This window comes from Corapipo altera, unplaced genomic scaffold (genome assembly GCF_003945725.1).
Source record: "Corapipo altera isolate COAL_440 unplaced genomic scaffold, ASM394572v1 113, whole genome shotgun sequence".
Classification (NCBI taxonomy): Eukaryota; Metazoa; Chordata; class Aves; order Passeriformes; family Pipridae; genus Corapipo; species Corapipo altera.
This window is the reverse complement of record NW_020884895.1, coordinates 12,182,082-12,197,062: the sequence shown is the minus strand read 5'-3', so window position 1 is coordinate 12,197,062 and position 14,981 is coordinate 12,182,082. Positions and strand designations below refer to the sequence as shown.

Below are 14,981 nucleotides of genomic sequence, written 5' to 3'. Positions count from 1 at the left end.
TTTTCAGTAGTTTCTTACAAAACTCTGACTCCCAATATATTGGTTCCGGCTCTTCAGAGAGTTTTAGTATACAAAGGTCAGGAGGTGTCCTACTTGGGCTACTTATTTTCTTTATGATTTGTGGTGGAGGTGATTAGCAGATGAATTTTTCTTGGACCCTATTTCTACCTTCCATACAAGCTGACTAGTTCCCATGGAAGAAAAGGCAGGACAAATAACCACAGTAATCACCACAGTTCAGAAGGCTGACCTTTTACAATCTCAAACTACTGTGTATCCAGGAAATCCTGCCAGACAGTCCCTGTTTGTAAATGGTTGGGAAATGTGATCGTGTGCCATGAAAAACAGATGAAAAGCAGGATCTGGTTAAAAGACCAAGTCTTTTCTCAAACAAAACCTTTCCAAAATAAAGAAACAATGTCTCCTAGCTGACAGTTGACCTCAGCTGAGGAAGGGTGACAGTCCTGCGCTGGTGCTCTCTGTGCTTGAGAATTTTAAAACAAGACCAGAATTTCAAATAAGATTTAGCTGAACATAAGGAATTTCTGTCAATTCTGACACTGTAGTAATATTCCAATCAAACACAGTCTATTTGAAAAGAAATCTTTTTAAATTTTAAGTACAAATGTGGACAAGTAAGGCTCCACTTAAGCTGAGAATAATTGCAAAAATATCAGATGTTTAGCAATGTAGGTGCATCTCACTGATTTCCAATGGGGTGCAAGGAACACATGTTTGAGGATTACTGGCATGAGCATGAGAAGATGGGCTCATGTCACAGGAACACGCTGTGCTGTATTCTAAAGGAATAATGTTGTGATATGGAAGCAGCACAAATTAATGACATTATTAGTAAATCAGTCCCTAAGCCTATTTATTTAGTAATGCAAGAGAGTGACTGATCAGGTAATATTTAGCCTATGCATTTAACTTGGCTAACAAATACAATTTTGAGGGGAAGAGTGTGGCGTGGTGGAGAAAGAGGCTTGCTACCCTCAGAAGAAGTGTGGCTTTTTTTTTTAGTATTAAAATGCTGTATCATAGCTACAAAAAATGCTGTCATTGACTGAAAAAAAACCACTAAAAAGGTAGTGTCAAAGAGTGCTGTAAAATTTCCTAATAAGTCACTTAAAATCTGGTAACTAAAATCTGATTATTAAAATCTAGTAGGAATGAAATATTTCAAACCAGCTTCTTACCTGGAAAAGTCTCCCTATATTTCAGCTAGACTTCTTATTAAATAAATGCAGAATTATTTCATAGAAACATAGGATATCCTGAGTTGGAAGGGACCCACAAGGATGATCCAATCCAACTCCTGACTCCACACAGGGCAACTGAAAAGTTAAACCAGCTATCTGAGAGTCACTCAAACATTTCTTGACCAACAGTGGGCTCGGGGCCATAAGGACTTCCCTGCAGAACTTGTTCCAGTGCTGACCATCCTCCCAGGGAAGAGCTTTTTCCTTGTATCCAGTTTGAGCTTCCCTGACACAGCTTCCAGCCATCCCTTTGTCCTTTCCCAGTGGGATACCCCCGGGGAGAAGAGCCTGTCACCTCCCTCTGCTCCCCCCATGAGGAAGCCACAGACAGCACAGGTCACCCCTCAGCCTCCTCCAAACCCAGCACCTCAGCTGCTCTCCACAAGTCATGTCCTCCACTCTTTTCACCACCTTTGCTGCCCTCCTTTACAATTTCACATTGTAAATAATTTGATGGACTGTATTTCATTATTCAAAGCCTTAAAATCCTTTACGGTCTTTAAAAAAAGGGCAAAGACTTTGTAATATCCAAGTTCAAAGAAACAGTAAGGGAAACCTCTGACCAAAACTAAACTACTAGGAGGCAAAAGAAACTCTGTAAGAATGCAAATTAAGATATAGCCTGCAAGGAGTTCTCTCATCTTAATGAAGATCTGCGATGTTTTATTGGCATAGTGAGTTCAGAGGAGAGGAACAAAGCAATCTTATTTAAAAATTTATCTGGTAAAATTTAACCCTATGCTGACACTTTCATAATTTACAATAATGAAAGTAATCATATTATTACCTCACTGAGAGGTAAGAGCAATAATCCTGTATTTTCATTTTCAGTTCAGCTTCCATCAGCCAAAACAAAACCACAGAGCCTTTTTCCTCGGGCAAACAACTGAACTGGCAGATTTGTGCCCCTAAAGCCACAGCTCCAACCTGGCTGCAGTCAGAGGGCCCCGCATTGCTGTCCTGACACGGCTTTACACAGTTGTCTTTGTTCTGGCACACAGTGGAGCCAGGACAGAGAACCAGACAGAGCTGCTTTCCCTGCCTCAGCAACCAGCCTCTGTGCCAGGGCCCACACCAGAGCCAGGGCAGCAGGAGGCCACTTTCCAGCCCCTTCCCTCCAGGAGTGCAACCAGCAGCAGGGACAGGGAGCAGCTCCCTGCTCCTCCAGGGAGGGAACTGAGGAACAGCCCAGGAGAGCCAGAGTACCAAGAACCCAAGTGCAGCCCCCAGGCCACTGCCAGCTGAACCACCAAATCACTTCCCCTCAAATCTGCTCTCGTCTTACTCAGCTACTGGGTTCAACCAACATACTAGGTTTGGTTTTTGTTTTTATTTCCAATGTCACAGTATCTTCCACTACCAAGGATATTGTTTACCTGTTATTTCCACCGAAGGCCTTGTCTTTCAGTTCTTACACTAATTCCTCTCAAAATAAAGGGGTAAAAATAAAGGTTACACAGGAAACTAAAAACTGGACCTAATAAAGCAGCAGGAGAAATGTAATTTATCAATTCTGGATTTAAATTTGTATCCCTTTTAATGGTATAATTAACCCAAATATCTGAGGTTTGACCTAATACAGAAATGGAAGGCCAAACCAGCTGTGTGAACTGAAGAACAAGTATGTACGCCTTGCTTATGTTTAAAGTGATCATCATCTTGCTTTAGATTATTTTAAGTAATAAGCATGAAGTGAAAGTAGAATTAGCTTAATAACAGACTAAGACACAGTCTAGTCATTACACCAATTATAAATGTCATGTCAACAAAAAAAGCTAATATTTCAATCTCACCAAGATGACACGTGATACAAAGGAATGGATCTGTTAAAGGAAAAATAATGGCTTATATCCACCAATTTCAGTTACAGTTCTATAAAGATCCTGCAAGTCTCTTATAATGATAAACAATATTCTGCTCAACTTTCCAATTAAATACCTCTGGGACTCAGATTCAGCAGCTCCAGATCTCAGTTAGTATTAAAAGTTCTTGGCTCACCAAGAGGAAAAAAAAAAGAAAAATGTATGGAAATAGGGACCAAATGTTCTACTCCATCATCACGCAGTGAAGGACTGGAACACAATGCTGATCAGCTGCTCTCAGTCCTGTTGCAACCACTGGAAACCAACATGCTAAAAGACAGTCAAAATATTTTTGCATGGGTCTAACAATCCATTACAAAATATATTTAAAAAATAGTGTTTTCATCAAATTCTTATGCTTATTTAAAATGTTTGCTATTGATCTTCATAAAAACTCTTTTTCAAAATTCCAGACACATGAATTAAACACAAAACTCTTTATATACAATTCTGAAAAGCTTCCTACTTTGTGCATGCAGACTGCATTGAAGCACAGAGGCTTTTTTTTCCATAAAAGCCTTCTTTTGGAAGAAAACTTCTCGCACATGATCTTTCTTTCAAACCAAATCACCATACAACTTAACAAACCTACATATGGTTTGCATTATGTATTTCTTCTTTAATATCCATGAAAGCAAAACTTTGTCTTGTAAAATCCAATTTCACAGAATTAAATCAAATCAGTAGGATTTTTATCTGGATTTTGAAATACTTGTATTTAAATGCTTTAACTAAGGTGATCTTATCAAGATTTTAAATTGAAATAAACATTTTTTTGAATGAGAATTCCATATAAGAGAAGACTTTTCAGGATTTATTTAGGCCTAGCAGAGATGATCTGGCAGGTCAAGACTGTTGCATATCCCATCTGGAATTACACTATAAAATGAATACTCATTCAAATGTCTCAAAGTAATAAGTCAATTGTAAACTGTAATCTCTCAGCAGGTAACTTTAAAAAAAAAAAAGCAGATTGTGTTTTTTGTAAAAAGTCACATATCAATTAAATTTTAAAGACTGGCATTGCTTTGTCTCAAAAACCGTAAGACAAAACACCAAAAACTAGCCCCTGCAACTTCTCTTTTTTTGTAAAAAATGCTGGAAGCTGAATGAATAGAAAACATTTCTCGTCTGCCTAAAATGCAAGCTGCAACAGGGACCCAAGAAGAATTTTAATTCAGACTTTTTTTCTTCTCTGCTGTTTCTAGTACAGTCATCAAGCGGAAAAAAAACACCACTTCAAAAGGGACAAATTTATTTATTATGAGAAAATGTGCTTTCTGCAATCAAAAGCCTGAAAGCAATTTTGGAGTTTGGGATCAAGATACTGGAGAGAGCTGAGCTGGTAGCAGCGAGGCAGGTTGTTGTGCAGTGAATCTGCCAAGGCCTGACCCATCGGCCCCACTCCTGGCTGGGATCTGAACCTGCAGCTCCTCCCAGCACTGCCCAGCAGAGACCTCAGCTACACGGGTCAGTCCTTCCTGATGGTTCTGCACTTTGCAGGGGCTTTACAAATGCACTCAAGACAATCTTTCCACACAGTAATTAGTTTACCTGCAGAAGCCCAAACTGAACTTCACATATTTTCAGCAGAGCTATTTCATTACAGTTTTGAGGAAGTTCATCTCCTGTCTGACAGAGGGCAAAAGCATGAGAATAACAGAAGTCTTTTAGCTTGACTTTTCCTTAGGATGCATCCCACTGTCATGGGTATTAAAACATGAAGGACTAATCTTTAAGTTTTCACAATGCTTGTGCTAAGGGAATAATTCTTCGATAATTTCTAATTTTTGTATTTACTGCAACAACAAAGACTACTGGCCCCAGACAAAAAGACCAGTAACGAAGGTACTGGTGTGGAGGACTAGGTTATGCACAGCAAGGTCAAGACTAGAACCAGTGATACAGCACAGCATCGACACCTCATCACCGAGTTATTGCTTGGGATTACATGTATTGAACCATAATCCTATTGCAGTGGTTCCTGTGGTAAGGGATTTTTAATTCCCTGTCTGCATGCAGTCATTCTGCTTCTTACAGGTGCAAAATGTCTGTAGGTAAATCCAGCACCCAGTAAGGTCAGAATAACAGATCTGTATGCAAATCTGAAAAAAATCTGTCTCTAGGATTAATGATTTCTATAGCAAAAAAAAAAGCCATGTTTGGTAACTGGATTATTAATATGCATGTTTCTTTCAGTCTACCAAAATTAATTGGAACATTTTATCCATTAATTATGTCATTCCATTAAAAAAGACCCCTTAGGCTCCTATAGGCCAGAAAGAACTCCCAACTCGAATTTCCCCATTTGGTCTTTTCCCCTGCTTTGAGAAGTACTCAGCTGTGGTCAGAAGCTGTGCCAGCCCCAGGGTAGCAGCACTGAACAGGGGCACAGAACGCATTGCTCACAAAGGTGCACAGGCTGGATGCTCTCAAAATACACACTGCTGTGCTGAAGCTGCTTTCATTTGAAGTTTTCGGGTGTGTAGGTGGTTTTTTGTAGGGTTTTTTTTGACAAGATCATCTTAAATTGTTCTTCACATGAGGTTCAGATAACAGGGAGGAGAACAGCAAAACTGTAATATCCCTTCAGTATCTAACAAAGAGTTACTTCCAGTTTGCTTTATACCTTTATAAATCAAACTGTAAGTAACAGTATGCATTTCTTTTTCAGTCTGTCTTCTTTACAGTTTCCTGTTTTTTCTAGAAAAATGAATCAGACATTTGTTTCTTCAAGATAAAAAAAGACCACTGAAAATATTGTTCTAGTAGAAGCCATCCTGACAGAAAAAGGAAATGTTCATGAGACAATATCCTCAGCAGAAGGCATGCTTTTAGTAAAGCAAACCAGACAGTACCATAAAACTACTCAAATAAATGCAAACATATATGTCTGTATCTACAGGAAAAGAGGGACAAAACAGAAACTGACAGTGCTCCTGTGTCTTAATTGCATCCCCATTTGTTTTATCTGCAAGTTATGCTTCTCTTTCACATTTTATTGTCCTACTCTTATTCACATAAAGATCTGTAGCAATTGGTAAAAAATAGCATGTCAAACTCCCAAAATTTAATGGATGTTTTGAGAAGTATTTGACTATAAATATACAGCACCAGTACTGGGATCAATTACAATACCTAGGTTTTGACAACTATTTGACAAGAGAATCGACACAGGAGTTGCTTTCTGGAATGTGCAGCATCCGAAACCCCTTCTGGTGCCACAGACTGCTCACCCATTTCCATGCTGCAACACAAACCAGGGACCTGCCACAGCAACACGGCACTTCAGCCAAATGTCTGACAATGGAAGATCATGGCAAATCTGCCAAATAATTCACAAGACATATAATACACAGAATTTTAGAAATCAAAGTTAAATCTACCCTCTGTCCTCAGAGCAAGTCTACCATAGAAATAAAATAAACCTAATAATGTGCATCATTCTGTCACTGCAGATGACTGCTTAAATAATGTTTCTTCATAGATTTGGGTGAGCATTGGCATGGTTAATACCAAGAGCTATTTTTTTATTTATGTGGACTAGAATTGCAAAGTTTTTTGTGAAGTTACAAACCTCAAACAAGGATCTTTCCTAGCTTTGACTAAGTATGTTTTACAACACACCTTTACTGACTACTCTCAGTGCCAAATCTTTAGCAAAACCTTCATTTCTTTTATCAGTGATTTACTGTTGCACTTTCAGTAAGTCACAAATAGTCTCAGTAGAAATCTCTTTTATGCTAGTTATTAAGTTTTACATTGTCTGCTCTCTTGCAATGGCATAATTTCATTGATTTTCCATTGCCATAAATTCTTTCAGTAGCAGACAAGAATTGAAATGGCAGCTATAAAACCTGAATAAAGAAGTAGAACCCTTCACCACTTCTAATAAAAAGTAAGTTTTATCTAAAATTCTAATATACTCTTTGGGTGATGTCGGGGCTGAGAGACAGCGATGGCAGCATCTGTGAAAATATCATCTCATGACTGGAACAGTCTTCATTAAGGGAATGGCTGTCAAAACATCACACTAGGTGCATTCTCTGCAGTATGAAGGGATGGCAAGAATTGCTGGCATCACTGTACCCGTCCTGCTGGCAAGGCTGCCATGTCAGAGGAGTTGTAGGTTGTAGAGACACACATTTATTCAACATTAAAATCTGGTCCACAATTTTCACATCAACCTCACTCATGTCAAACCCTCAGTTTTGGCATGTGCTGATGCAACTCTGCCATATACATTTGCAAAAAAATATTTTTTCCCAACTTCACATGGCAAAAGCACTTATATTTCTGTTTAAATATTTACAGTAGAATGAGTAAAACATGACTAGGGAAATGCAGTATCAAAACCAAATGCGAAATAAAAAAAGCTTTTGTGAAGAATTCCCCCACTAAATTGTGCTCTTGTCAGCTCCGAAGTGCTGACCTTTTCCTGCATTCCTGCAGAGCTGCACGGTGTTGCCCACACAGCACGGCCACACTCATTTACTGATGCAAAGCCTGCTTTGTTCGAGTTCTGAGACATCTCACCCAGGTGAGGGCACTGGCAGGAGGCTGCAGAGAGAGGCTTCCACACGACAGGACTGCCTGTGTTTCTCTGGAAGAAACCACATGGAACATGTGTCAAGATTAGAAGAGCTGCTTTTGTCCAGACTGTCTGACTAAGCAGACAATACAAAGCCTTTCTTAAGTGGCAATTACGTTTATTCCTGAAGCTTTTGAACATACAGTAGTTTGAGAAAATTCTGAAAACAGCTCTGGCATTTCTACCTTAATGTTACAAAAGGCTGCTTAGACAAACAAGTGACAACAAACAGTTTAGTTTTGTTCTCTCTTTCTTTCTTTCTTCCTTTGTCAGAAAAGGTGACTCCAAACTCACATCTCCCAAACAATTTGTCAGTTAAAGAGACCTTTGGAAGTATGGTCTGAAAATCTAACAAACTCCTGCTGGATAACACTGCAAAAGGATGTAAGCTTACATGGTAAGAAATAACTTCCATGAGCAATATTTCAGGTTTATTCCTGTACACCATCTGCTTCAATACACAGAAGTTTTTCATGAACAAGCCCAGGTGCTGAAATGAAGCCCAGAAGTGAAGGCACAGAGAGGTTCTGTGATTTCCGCAGAGTCACAGCACAACAGGAACCGAGCCACTGTTCCCTCCAGCCCAGGGCAGCTTCCCACTGACTTGCACTTCCTTCTGCTCAGATGCTGCTGCATTCAAGGGCTTCACAATGAAGGTGAAGACTAAGAAAACACCTCAATCAAGAAGTTTTGAGAACTTCTTTAAAAGCTCACATGAATTTAAGGTTCACGGTTCAAATACTACTTTTTGTTTCAGAAGCAAAAGACTTTGATACAATTTAAGACTTGCTTGACCAAAGACTGTTACTGCATTTCGTGATGCTTACACCTTTGCTCACCAATCAAACACTGAAAAACAGAAATATAGTACATTTAACAAAAAGAATGACAGCAGCCAAACTAGGAAAACTGATTGCAGGTAATAAAAAAGGATTACTCATCATACAAGAAAAGACTCAAAGGTACCATGAAAGTGCCCTGCTATTCTCAATCCTGGAAGACTGTCAGAATCTTGCACTCAAAAATGACTAGGGACAGATCAATACCCAGTGAATAAAAATGAGCATTTTGACCATGAAAACACTGAGGGGCTGGCAGATGTATGAGCAGACAAATAAGTCACTGTGGGAAAACCTGTGTCTGGACTCTGTACCACTGCTGTGCTTGCAGCCTGACAGCCACAGATGCTGTCAGCCAGGAGGAGGTGCAAGATAGCCCACTCCTCTTGCACATCTCCCTTCATATTGCATTAAGTTCTGGTGACGTTCTAAGCAATTATTTCAATTTTAACATAATACATTTTGCTCAGTTCTCTAAGCAAGCCTGTATCTGTCTCTGCAGTGTAGCTTCCACCACATCTGCCTTTAAAATAGTCACAGGTAGGGAATACTGTGGGACAGTGCAGTGTTCCCAAGATTTCTGTTCTTGAAGAGTTCACACAACAGTCATGGGCAATAGCATTCACTCTAGGTCTGGACTTTGAGTTATCAATCAATGAAAAGAAAAAGATCCCCAAAGCAAAAAAAAACCCCACCTCCATCCTACATCATGCCAGCTTCTCTCTCTTTCTCTCTCTCTCTCTCTCTCTAAACGAAGGGGGAAAATGCCAAAAGTCTGTATGTTGAAATTCAGCCGACATGACATTTCCTCTGGATTTAATTGCTTCCATACAATTTGTATCTGCTAGTCACGCAATGCACCCGAGCCCCAAATACACTGTTACAAAGAAGCTCTTGTCCTGTAGTAACCTCCATCAGAGCCAGAATTTTCAGCTTTAACCAAAGCTTCCAAAAGGAAACAAGTCAAAGCCCAAACTCCAGCTCTTCCAACATGATTTGAAGGAGTGAACAGCAAAAAGCTGGAAAGGGCAGACTTTACAGATTCTACATTGTCAAACCTGTTCAAAGTTGGACACATCCATCACCTTTGGAAGCAGACAGCTCTCCACACTGTCCTTTACCAATTATGGAACACAGATGGCCAGGCAGACCAACTGTTAGATGTTGACTATAGCAGCTCATGATAAAAATAAGCCTACTATTCATTTTCTTTCCTTGAACAACCCAAACCATTAGTAAAGACAAACCCCTTTCAGATGGTATCAGAAAAACCATCTGGTTTTCATGGCAGCATTCTTAAATTAACACCTGTATCTATTCTATACATATCTTTCTAAGAATATGCTAATTGATATTATTTCCTAATGACTAACGCATAAAGCAATTGTCTTTTCAGCTCACGTCATGAGATGAATGCATGACAGTTGTCATTCATTAATGCACAAATACTCTTGGATTTTGGGTTTAACACTACGACTAAAGGACAAATTTAAGACAAGTTTTATTAAACCAACACAATTCTGCACATTCATTACTAATTTATTAGCTTAAAAGTATACATCGGTCCAATATATCAAATTCTATATATCAACACAACAGTGTGTTATCACCGATTCCTTAAATAATTCAGAAATTCATACACAAAAATTTAATGCAACTTCTGTGTCTTTACAATAAGTTTCTTAAATATTTCCTCAAAAGAAACCATTCTTGGTAACACTTCCAGAGTCACTGCAGTCTTGCTTAAAGCTTCCTTCACCCATGTGTTACAGCTGAATCTAAAACGTAGCTTATTTCCTAACTCAGAAAACTCAGTGGGAGAAGGAACTGGATCACATTCTGCAAACCAGAATGTGTCCCTGAAGCAATTTTATTCCAGTGCTGCTTCTCTCCTCAGATTTTAATAAGCCCCACATTAACCACTAAATTGTTTTAGGCATCACAGGCGACATGATTTTAGATTCTGAGAAAACAGTCTATTGATCATGAAAAGACACGATCTTGGACCAGAAAATTAATAAATATAAGCTTTCATCAGAAACTCTGTAGCTGCTCCTACTGCCAAATTCAGAGGAGAAAAAGTAGCTCATAGATCCATGGTACTCTTTTACGTGGAACTCCACCACCATCACTAAATCAGCACTTGAATTACAGACGATCACAGCTTGAAAATTTAGTTTTGATGTGCACATTTCAATCTCGAAACTTCCTGAGCATCTCTAAAATGAGTTACAAAGGTGAGCTATAGTTGAATTTCTGTTAATTAAACTTTCATGTTGTATCACAGCTTTCCTGCCTGCTAGGAACTCTTTAATACACTCACTAATTCCGGATAAAAGCCATCGGTAGTAATATATCTTGGTACTTTCTAGCACATTATAACTTATTTTTAATAAAGAGATGCTGGCAACGGGAGCAGTTCAGGCACTAAGTCCCAGACAAACAACCACCGGTGATGGGGAACAAAGCAAATGCCTCAAGGTGTGGATTAAATGCTCCAAAAGCTGCATGATTCTGTGAAATGTGTCTCTCTAATGCACAACAGCAAAGCTGGCAGGGATGCACAGGCTCTTGCTTTGCATCACTCTTCTACAAGGACCAAGGAAAGGCACAGCGAGGTAAGTCCCCCCTTGCTGGACATGGGACTGTGACCACAACTGTGGGACAACACTGCAAACATGTCCTACAAAGGTGTTAGTGCTTTCCACATTCTTATGGGAACTTAACTGAGTAACCCTCTTATGCATTGTCCATCTCCTCCCCCATTTCCAGTTGTGTAACTACATTCCTGAGATGGAAAAGTTTCTCCATGATGAAGCACAACACCAGTATAAAATAATAAAATTTTCTACAGAATTAACACAAATGGCTTTCAGGGAAAGGCCATATTTGAAAATCACTGGAGCACGTCAACTGTCTTAGCATTATTTGTTTTGTCATTCTCAGGAAAAAGGTATTTTCATTCTATTTATATTACTTTTCTTCTGCCGTCCTGCTGAACATGCTCAGTTTTGTAAAACTGATCATGTGTTAAATCAAGTATCTCCACCAACAAAAACCAGTAAAAAAAATTTGAACATTTTGAGTAAATCAAATATTGCAAGGAATTAGCCTCTTACACTCAAGCAGAATTTAATGGCCAATATGTACTGGTAAGGCAAATGTTCCTTGTAATATTTTAAAAATAACAGTGTGATCAAGACAACAGTGGGAATGGTTTTACAAATCTGTGCAGTGCAGACACCAAACTCTCCATATTCTGTTTATGAGAGTCTGAGCAAGAAGCTCTCTACAAACACTGAGGAAACATTAAAACCTCGGTCTTCATTTGAAATATGAAGCTTTACCACCTAAACCCAAATCGGTGGAAAGTAATACTTGAAACATTCTTTTTACAGGATATGTGTACACAGCCCAGCGTGAGGATCTGATATTCCCACTGATATTCCCACTCACCAGCACAAGAGCTATGCAAGGCAGTTTGCCTGTCTTTCCAGAAACTCTTTTTATCAGAAATAAATCACACTTAAATTTTTTTCCACACATGCACACGCAGAAAAATGCTTTAGATAACATTGCTGCAAGTGTGTGTTAATGAGTCTGTTTTCCACCCCCCACTTGTGCCGGTCGGTATTTAATTACAGGGTGGAGTGGTCCCCAGGCTACTTATGTTTCTTCCAGTCACAGCCAGAAAATTTCTGCAAGAACTGACATGCAGGAGTGCAACTGCTTCAAGTTGTAGCTGGTTCCCTGTCAACAAGGTCAGCTCACTGTTCATTGAAACTCCCACTAGTACTTCTGTTTAATAATTCATCAAAATATGTTTAAATACCACAAATTGCATTATAAGCTTCAACAGATAATAAAGGCTTTAACAGGACCTACTTTAGCTATTTACTCTTAGTTCATTTTTTAGTTTTCTTTTCCTAATGCCTACAAACAAATCTTTATCATTAAGCTGGAAAGCACTGGCTTTTTTTTTCTTTATATAAGGAAATGTAAGCTTGTATGCCTGGTTTAACCAAATATGATTTTCAAGCACATCATCTGATTTGAATCCTACATGTTACTGAACATAGTTTTAAATGCTGTTTTCCATAAACAATCTTAAATTTCTGCAGAAAACTATATTTTCACCTGAAAAACATTATACCATTATAAGATACTATAATTCATATCTTAGTATTTTATAGTGAAATATTACTCCCCAAAGCATTGGGGTATAAAGAAATACATCACATGTGTAAAGAAATGCATGATTCCAATTCATTTTTAGATAAATGAAGGAAGTTCTGTTGGATAGGTAAAACTGGGGAAACAAAACAAAGACTATCTTGGGTAACAAATTGAATATTGTATTTTATATCAAAAAGGATGAGGTTAATCGGAGTATTACTGCTGATATGATTTGGGAAAATAAACACATTTTGAGTTTTTACCCATGCTTTCTATTTAATAAAGGCCTTGCATTTTTAGCCTAAGCAACAAGAATCCGTCGACTTGGAGAACTCTGTCTCTAGGTCAGAAATGCGTGACAGGAAGGTGAAACCACATGAACTCATTTTGATATTTGGTATTAGACAAAAAACAAAGAGCAGACAAAGATTATGTTATGCAATTTTTAGGCAGAGGTATCTGAAATCACCTCCTAGCCAAACCCTAGCAAGAATTCATATTTAATATTTATCTATGAATGGTCTGTTTCAGTGCTCCTGTCAGTCACCTATTTCTCTGTCCTTGTTCTCTCGAGAAAAATACATGCACAGTGTGAAGACACAAGATCTTCTCACATGGGTGATAAACTAGATCTATAACAAACTCCCAAGTCTGGACCCTTGGACATGTCCACTCAGTATCATAAACGATATACAGAGACACAAAGAAATGTATTTCCATGCTTTGCTGGTAGCTCTGAGTGTGACAAAAGTAAAAAATCTAAACTCTGCGCAGAGTAATTTAAAGACTGGGCTCTTGAGTAATCCGTTGGAGATTCCAAACCCACGATGCAAAGAAATCACTATACAGTCATGTAAATTATGACTTTTTTTCATTTTTCTAAACAGTTTTGTCTCTCTTTCCCCTCACACATTGTCTATAAGCCACGTATGATGGTTGAATACCTACTTGTGGCTTAATGCGAGCGTGGTTTACTCTTCTGACAGAGAAGGCTGTAGCAAGGAAATGACCTCCTGGAACTCCCTCAACACCTTTAGGCAGAAGTTTCACCAGTAAATATTTTATTTCATTAGAAAACATTTTGTCACTGCATTATTTACCAGGTTAATGCAGTGCCACTTAATTTGCAATAAATCTGGAGCTGAGTTACAGAATCTACCAAAATAAGGCACTGTTGCCTTACCACGTATTACAATTACTACATTTTTTCAGGCCTATTAGACTGTTTTGAATCAAATAGCAAATGTAACAAATAAAGCACTCTGGCCAAAATGACCGGCCAGAAGGGATATCGGTAGTTGTGTTTCTCAAAATCCGTCACCAGAACAGGGGGAGCTCCGACCGTGTCCCCGCGGCCGGGGATGCTCTGAACACCCCGCGGCCGGAGCGGGCCGGGCAGCCCCCGCACGTCCACAGCCCCGACAGGTACGGACACGCAGAGCCCCGCTCCCACATGGCGGAAACTCCCTGGAATAACTGTTATTGAACTCGTTCAAAAAAAAAAACGATGGTTTCAGAATCTTGGACGTGTGGGCAAGCACGAAAGGAATACGGCAGCGACAGGCACGGCAGGGCTCCCGCCCGGCTTCGGGAGCGCCCCCCGGCCCTCCCTCGCCTCCCTCTTCCCCCCGGGAAGCAGTTTCCTCCCGGGATGCCGCATCCCCCTCGGACGCGGAGGTCTCCCCGCCGCCCCGCAGCGCAGCTCCCGCCCGGCCGCCCCGACCCCGCCCGGGCCCCGCCGCACTCACTTGAGGAAGTAGCGCTGCCCGGTCTGTGTGAGCGCCATCTCCCAGCCCGGCGGCAGCGGCCGCTCGTCCGTCACGTCGCAGGAGCGCTGCCGGAGGTGCCCGTGCTGCGGGGCCGGGACCGCGCCGGGCAGCGAGGCGGGCGATGAGTGCGAGCGGACGTGCGCGGGCGCGGGGCGCGGCGGGGGCCCGCCCGAGTCCGTGCTCGACTGCCGCGAGTGCGAGCCCGAGTCGGGCTCCCTGAAGAAGGACTCGGGCAGGATCTTCTTCCGCCAGGAGCTGGGCCTGGGGTTCATCACCGCGTTGAACAGCGCCTCCAGCTCCGTGTCCAGGTCCTGCGTGACGTGGATCACCTGCTGCCCCGGCGGCGGGGCCGCGGCCGCGGGGTTCATTTTCCGCCCCGACGGCGGGCGAACCGTCCCGGGCGGGCGGTGGCCGGGCCCGGCCCCGCTGGCGGCCGCCGCCGAGGACGTGACCCGCGGACCGAGCGGGCGAGGCGGGCGCGG

At 40.8% G+C, this 14,981-nt stretch overlaps 1 protein-coding gene across 1 annotated transcript in view; it reads right to left on the bottom strand.

The window, feature by feature from the left end:
• WWTR1 (WW domain containing transcription regulator 1) overlaps positions 1–14,966 on the bottom strand; it is a 47,272-nt gene extending 32,306 nt beyond the window's left edge. The window contains exon 1 of the mRNA XM_027647595.1: positions 14,479–14,966. Coding sequence (XP_027503396.1) covers positions 14,479–14,867 — 389 coding nt within the window. The 5' untranslated portion in view covers positions 14,868–14,966. The remainder of the gene's footprint in view (positions 1–14,478) is intronic.
• Between the last annotated feature and the right edge of the window lie 15 nt (positions 14,967–14,981).